At 31.7% G+C, this 7,816-nt stretch overlaps 1 protein-coding gene across 5 annotated transcripts; it reads right to left on the reverse strand.

The window, feature by feature from the left end:
• Positions 1 to 3,576: 3,576 nt before the first annotated feature.
• On the reverse strand, positions 3,577 to 7,601 carry LOC127150345 (adenylyl-sulfate kinase 1, chloroplastic-like). 5 transcript variants are annotated; one of them, XM_051088006.1, is made up of 7 exons: positions 7,336 to 7,601; positions 7,113 to 7,215; positions 6,512 to 6,609; positions 4,700 to 4,849; positions 4,495 to 4,613; positions 4,317 to 4,401; positions 3,577 to 3,810 (listed from the first exon to the last, which is right to left on the reverse strand). In XM_051088006.1, the coding sequence occupies exons 1-7, from the start codon at positions 7,388 to 7,390 to the stop codon at positions 3,806 to 3,808; spliced, it is 615 nt and encodes a 204-aa protein (XP_050943963.1). In that variant the 5' UTR covers positions 7,391 to 7,601; the 3' UTR covers positions 3,577 to 3,805. The 5 variants fall into 5 exon arrangements, 4 of the variants coding, with proteins under 4 accessions (XP_050943963.1, XP_050943961.1, XP_050943962.1 ...); XM_051088005.1 differs by having other exon boundaries at positions 3,597 to 3,810; positions 4,208 to 4,401; XM_051088004.1 differs by having other exon boundaries at positions 3,596 to 3,810; positions 7,113 to 7,601.
• Positions 7,602 to 7,816: the final 215 nt, after the last annotated feature.

Here is a 7,816-nt window from a genome sequence, read left to right on the forward strand (position 1 = left end):
CCAGTTGTTCCAACTCTCACAAAACATGGTTAAAAAGATGGTGACATATGAATTCTTTTATAAAAGTACTTTTCTTTTATGAGATAATTAAGTTATTTCTATAATGATATCTTTTAATGGATTTATTTCCTATAACATTAGGCTGAGTTGCAATAATGTATTCCAAAAAGAAAAAAAAATGTTGGGTTGGACGAAGTAAGTTTTTAATGGAATAAGTGAGCATATTGCTTATATTTGTTTCTAAACTAAGGTTTAAAAAGTAATTTAACATTCATTTTTTTAGTATATGCAAGAAATATCAAACCATGTCACAAACATTATAAGTCGATATGAAAGAGAGATTTGAAATAGATTATAATAAATAAGTAAATATTGTAAGGAATAGATATTTAAACTAGTAATATTGTAGTCAATTGTAGGTTACTAATAATTGAAAACAACAACTTTAAAATTGGAAACTTAAACATGAAGTGGGTTATAATAATACTCAACTTCATTCATTGAAGTTTGAGGTTCAAACAACAGTATAAAAATTATCATTGTTGTTGTTATTTAAGCAGTTTTCGACAAAATAATAAACTAAGGATTAAAGTTAGGGTTTGAGTTTGAAGTATATAGACTAAAATAAATGAAATCTAAAGTATAAGACCAAAAGAATATTCTTGTTAGAGTTATCGTTGAATTTAAATTTTTCATCTTAACGGTCTATCCTTGTTTAATTGGGTATTTGTTATACAAACTTCGATACTATTTAACATAAACAATATATTCTAGTAATGTCTTAGACAATAGATTTTAACATCTAATAAAAGATGATAATGTTCACAGATGACATAAATAATTGTGCAATATAAAAACATAACTTTTATTAGATTAATAGAAGTTTTGTGTTTGTTTATATAATTTTGGATTTAATTTACATGGAAGAGAAAGAAATAACTACCTAAAAAGAGTAAAAACAATTATTGAACAAAAATTAAAGATAAAAATGGATACCAAACTAATATATATATGATCTAAAAATAAAATAATGATAAAAATAAGAAAAAATTATTATAAATAGTAAAATTGTTGTAAAATATTTACAAATAAATAACACAATTTCAGATTTTATCGATTTCTACTATCGATATAGTCCGTAAAATTACTATATTTTATAAATATATTGATTCATTTTCTTGTGTATTGGTAATGTGCCAATAAAATTAAATTAATTCAGTAAAATGATTTTGATATATTGAAATACAGTGTATATTTATTTGCCCACGTGATTGAAATTGGTTAAAAGATTTGAAGGGGCCACAAATGTTCCATTACCCAAGACTAGACTAGTCATTTAACCACTAACAAAGGAAAGAATCATCAACTTCCTTCCTTTCTTTCTCTCTCCCACCGACCCTTCCTGTATTATTGTTATTGCTATTGCTATAGACTAATATATTATCATTGATAGACATTAATAGATATAAAAGACACTAAGAGCATTAAAAAATGAATCTTAAATTTAATATGTCAAAATTAATTTTTATCAAAATTAAATAAATATTAATAATATATTTTAGTTTAGAAAATGTGATTCGGAGTGAAAATGTTAATAAGAAAAACGAGGATAAACCAAGAAATATAGGACTAAATTAAGAACTTTTCAAATTATAGAAACTAAAACTTTGTTACTATTTTAAAATTATATAGAATTAAATTGAACAAGTAATTACATGATACTTTAATTATTTTTTCTTAATAAACTTACTCTTAATTGTTTAAGTGCATATTATTAAAGAATGATCGGCTTTTGCCTTTGTCATAGAAGGAAGTGGATTTCCTTTAAGCAAAAAGAAAGTGAGTCTTTTTTTTATCTCCTTAGAGAAACCAAAAGTGAGAGATCATATAAATGAAATTTACTTTTTAGTAATTTGGAAAAAAAAAACAAATATACAATTTATTTAGTACAAACAAAATATATATATATATATATATATATATATATATATATATATATATATATATATATATATATTTTCATCAACTTTATTGAATCATGCTAAATACAATACATATGTTGAACAGGAAATTTTGACCAATTAAATCACGCCACGTCATCACAGCAAAATTGAGATAATTATAATTTGATTGGATTTAGGTAGTCAAGTTTTCTCATACCCAACCTAGTTCAATGCCCTAAAAAAAAATTGGGCCAAAGAAATAATGGACCCGAGCTTGCGCAAATAAGTGGGTCGAGTTCGAGCCCACCAAGCAAATGGATCCAAGCCCAAACCGATCGAGCAAATGGGTCCGAGCCTAAGCCTGTCAAGAAAACAGGTCCAAGCTCAAGCCCAACAAGCAGATGGGTCCAAGCCCAAACCCAACAAGCAGATGGGCTCAGGCCTAAGCCCGCCCAACAAGCAAATGGGCCCAGGCCTAAGCCCGCCCAACAAGCAAATGGGCCCAAGCCCACCTAAAGCCCATCGAGATTCTCTATAAATAGAGACCTTCTCATTCATCTTGAGGGGGCCTTTGATTGAAGAGAAGAATCGAAGCTCTGAAGAATTGAAGACAAAAACTTCTGAAGACTCTCAAGACGTGCAAGTTATCATCAACCTCAAAAATCAACCTTCTGAAAGATCGAAGACTTGGAAGATCAAACTTTCCTTGAATTCCAGAAGATTGAAGCTTGAATTGACTTGTAGTTACAACTTCTTGAAGATCAAAGACCACGAAGTTTTAAATTTTACTTTTTGTATTCGAGAGAAAGAATCAAAGGAGTAAATATTAGAGATTGTATCCACAATACTTAAATCAATACAAAGTTCGATTCCACGAATTAAATTTCTCCTGAAATCTCGTGTGAACAATTTGGCACGCCCGGTGGGACCATCTCTACCTTTCATCTCTTTCTCTTTTCGAAGAACATCCAAAGAAAATCATGACATCTCAAGGCAACACTTCCAAAGCTCTCAGTGACATCGGCAAACGGCCAAACACCCGTAGCCGCTCAAGGGAGATTCAGTCATCTGAAGATATGCCTCCTTTTGAAGTTGCAAAGAATATTTGGGAGCAAATCTCTAAGCCACCAAAAGGTGGAATCACTACAAGAAATCTGGCCTTTAATGTCGGTTTAAAACCGACATTAAAGGCCTTTAATGTCACTTGGCGACCGACATCTTTGTAAGCGTTATTAAAGGGCTTTAATGTCGGTTGGGCTTTAATGTCGGTTTATAACCGACATTAAAGATGTCTTTAATGTCGGTTATAAACCGACATTAAAAGCCTTTAATGTCAGTTTTCAACCGACATCTTTGATAGTGTTATTCAAGCCCTTTAATGTCGGTTGGGCTTTAATGTCGTTTTTAAACCGACATCTTTGATAGTGTTATTGAAGCCCTTTAATGTCGATTGGGCTATGATGTCGTTTTAAAACCGACATTAAAGAGGCCAATAATGTCAGTTTAAAACTGACATTAAAGGCTTCTTTTTGTCCATTTTTAGAAATTTATATTTATTTAATTGTTGTATTATTGTCCATTTTTTATAAACATTGAATCAATATAGATAAATATTTTTTTCTCGCTCCAACAAATTAATAAAATTAATATTATTTTAGAAACTATAATATTTATCTTTTACATTTGTATACACAAAATGAAAACTTAATATTGTGTTTATATATACATTCTACAATAGTACATAAAACAAGATCCTAAGACAAGACTTAAATAAGAAATCCTAAACGCCTTCTCAGTCTTCAACCTTCAACGACCGCCTGGCTATCTACACAATCGCTTAGCTTCCAATCTGATGACTTCAATCATCCTACAAGCAATATCAAAATAAACCATTTAATCTGATAACTTATGATTTCTATCATCTCCATTATTGCAAACAAACATGTCAAGCATAGTAGTAAGCAATTCTATAGCCTGTGGGGACTCATAGGAGAAATAAAGGGTCCCCTGAAAAAGGAGGAATTAACAGCCAAAATCATTGACTTTCATTTACACCACATACAGTACACACAGAAAGTTCAAAGGGTCTCCCAATCAGGTTCAAAACACAATGTTCAACTATGTTATGTCCACAAGTTCTTCACTATTTAACTAACCATCAGCATATGTTGCAAAAACATTTACTCTCAATGTAGTATAAGCATTAATCTATTGAAAGAATGTTCAAAGAAATTTTGTCATTTTCCTCCAGAATTTGGAATTACCTCACAATTCAATGGTACTTTGTACAGATCATCGATACCAGTAAAGCCTATAAAAGTTTGAAGAGATCATCAAGTAAATCTAAGGAAGATGATAACAAGTTGCAGTGACCTTTGATCTTCCTTGCCCATGCAAGCTTATACAGTCCTTTTGCATCTCTTGCTTCACAAACTTCAAGAGGAACATCCATGAACACCTATATATTTTTAGCAAATTTTTGTAAAATATATTTCAGATGCAAGGTAAGAAACCAACTCAAAATCTATAGTACGCAAAAATGAAGAGATACCTCAATAAAGTATCCATCAGACAAAATGGCACGACGGGCATCTCGATCCCTTCGATATGGAGATATCACACTAGCAATGCAAATAACTCCAGCGTTTGCAAACAATTTTGCAACCTCACCTAATTTATGGAAGAGGTATACTAATTAGAAATCATTAACAGAACAGGCCAGAGTGTTATTATAAATGATAACGAATCAAACTTACCGACCCTCCTTATATTCTCAGCACGATCTTCTGCTTTAAAACCAAGGTCGCGATTCAGGTCATGCCTCACATTGTCCCCATCGAGGATATAAGCTAACTTTCCTATTTTGTATAAGCTTTGACTCAAGGCACAGGCCACAGTGCTCTTCCCTGCAAATTAGCTAAGTATATTTAGAAAATTAGGCCAGGTCCAAAAAGTCCCAAACCCAACTTAACTATTTCAGGCCAAATTATTTTCTATCCTTTTCACAAAATCTTTTAAAAGAATGACCTCAAAAATCACTCCCGACTTCATCTTATTCTCTGCAATAATGATACTGCATTCAAAAAAACCAGTAAAAGAGAATTCTGTTGAACTCAGTTCAGTTTTAAAGACAACTACGTCAATTTTATATGCAAATGCATACAAATAATAAGGGCAGGCAAGAGCAAATGAGCACCAGGAGAGCAGGGCATTTTTTATGTTGTACTTGATGTAAAGAAAAGTAAGCCTAATTACAGTATCATAGGCCTTTCAAGAGTCTAAGCATAATGAAATAAATAAAAAATAACAATAAACTTACTTTTCTTTAAAAAATGATGATGAACTATGAAGTGATGTAGTCTAAGATCGAACTCTGATCAATGAAGACCAATCAAAAAGTATAAAAATGCAAACTAAACCCCACAGCACAAATCAGGGCAGGCAAGAGCAAATTTCTCTGTTTTCTTTTTTCTCTTTCCAAATGAAAGGCAGAGATGCTTTTCATAGATATATTGAAAGGCTAAATGCAAAAATTACAGTCCCTCTTAGGAGTTCCAGAAAAAACTCCTACAGAAATTAATTGCTAAGAATAATAGTGCACATTGAGAAGAATAAATCATCAAACCATATGCATTTGGTTTAAGGCATAATCTCCCACGTTCTTCCCTGTTAATGTAAATTTTGATAGTTTCTCTCCAAGCAAAGAATCCAAGATCTTACACTAATAAATTGAGGCACTTATATAAGTTTTGCACACGAGAATAGTAAAAACTTAATAGGTTCAAACTGCAATATAACATCCACAAATCTCTAAAATGTTATCTACATCAACTGGCTTGCCAAAATCTGTAATACAATGTTAGCCACTAGGTGTTTATGCCTGTACAAGTTTAGAAGGCCAGTACCAAATTGTACAAATTTACAATAGTTGAACCATGAACCTCTCGAAATACACCCTGAAGTTTGAAACATAAGAGATACCAAAAAAAAATACATGATAATAAATACTATAAATTTAGCTTGAACAAACCTTCGGAATACAACCAAGAGGGAAAAAAGTCCTTTAAGTTGATTCTATGAGAGATGTAATAGAAAATACGTTTGATCCTTGACCTAAGAAAAATAATATTCAAATAAAATAAGAAATCTTTATTTTGGAACAAGAAGGAACAAGGAAGGGATAAATGTGTTTGATGATAAACTTTGAATAGGTAAGTGATACATAAATCATAAAGCTTATTAATGATGTTTGTTTCTTAAAGGATTGCAACAAAAATTAGTCGTATGATGCAATATTAGTCATATCTATTTTTGGATACTTTTTCAATAAGGTATTGTAATTAAAAAGCTTCTCAATAAGGTCAACATCAGCATTCGCCTACCACAGAAGCGAACCAAACCCAATGCATCAAGTGCATCACTTTTCGATATCTGACATACTAAATATCCATAAGATAACCAAACAAAGCATAATTTCATAAATTTCTTAGCATAGTCATACGAATTTACTCATAATTGAAGCCTTTGGTAACGTCCTACAATACATTAACGTTAGAAAATTTTGTTACCTCTATCTCTGTTCATTATAAGATTTCCTAAACTCAATGTCACGCTGCCTTTGTTGAAGCAAAAAATATATACAATTGCAAGTCCTCGCAGCCAAAACCTACATAATTTAGTAAACATCACAAACAAAACAAAATTGTAAAAAATAGAAACCAGCTTATTTAACAAAAAACAAAAGGTTCAAAGCAAACCGAATCATTTGAGACCATCTAAATCAAGTATAATATAGTTTAAGGACAGTGATATAAGGTTGAAATCAAATAACAATCTTGTATGAATTGAGATTTGTGAAACATAAATGAAGGGTATTTGTCAAATGGTCCAGGTATATATAACCAAAGAACATAGAACCCTATAATTGCAAGAAAATACGGCCAAGAATTTCAAGGGTTTGCAACAACAAAGAAATGCTACTTTGGGTTGACCATCTTATGATAATTTTATAGATAATTATAAAATATACTTCAAATTTAGGTTATTTAATTTACATTGATAAACACTTCCTATGTTCTCTTAAAATAAATAAATAATTCTGGAAAATATTGAATAAGCATATGTAAATTATATAAATAGTGAATCATGTCATGGATTATAAAGATATACAATAATTTAAAGAAGGTGATGCGACCGATTTCACCAGGAGGAAGTTTCTCAAGTTTTCTAAATTCAATCTTCACCGCAGGAACACCAAAGAAGACCGGAAACTCTGCATCATCAACCACCGTCTTTGAAGATCCAAACTCAGAAAGAAAATCAAAATCCGTCCAAATTTCCACTTGTTCTTCCACCGCGTCGTTTTTCGGATCATGTCTAAGCAAAAACTCACCATGTTCAAGCGAAAAACTACACAATGCCGATAGAAGAACAGTCGTCTTCGTCATGGCGGCCAACACGACGGCGTCCACATCCACAATCGCCACCACAATCTCTACCACCAAAGCCTCTGCAAAAGTCGCTGCGATCTCCTCCTCACTCAACCATGATTAGTGTTATTGAAGAAGCTGTAGTGAAAATGAAAATGACGGGAGTTTGAGAGTGTACGACGTTGAAAAAACCCTAAAGAAGGTATTTATATGTGGGGTTATTGGGAGTTAGGTTAGCTTTTTGGGGTGTTTGGATATAGGTTTGGAATGTACCTTTAATGTCGGTTTTTAAAATGTGGATCTTTAATGTCGGTTTTAAACCGACATTAAAGCTTCATCTTTGATGTCGGTTTAAAACCGACATTAAAGATCCGCATTTTAAAAACTGACATTAAAGATCCGTGTTCATTTTTTTTAACCGACATTAAAGGCCAAATTTCTTCT

The sequence above is a fragment of the Cucumis melo genome, chromosome 7 (genome assembly GCF_025177605.1).
Source record: "Cucumis melo cultivar AY chromosome 7, USDA_Cmelo_AY_1.0, whole genome shotgun sequence".
Lineage (NCBI taxonomy): Eukaryota > Viridiplantae > Streptophyta > Magnoliopsida > Cucurbitales > Cucurbitaceae > Cucumis > Cucumis melo.

Bases quoted from the DNA above. Each gene is read 5' to 3' on its own strand.
- LOC127150345 (XM_051088003.1), bottom strand. From the start codon at position 7,390: ATGACGAAGACGACTGTTCTTCTATCGGCATTGTGTAGTTTTTCGCTT. The intron at 6,610-7,112 runs GTATATCTTTAT...TAAATTATGTAG, and splicing joins ATCACCTTCTTTAAATTATT to GTTTTGGCTGCGAGGACTTG. The intron at 4,402-4,494 runs GTATCTCTTCAT...AAAAATATATAG, and splicing joins CTGATGGATACTTTATTGAG to GTGTTCATGGATGTTCCTCT.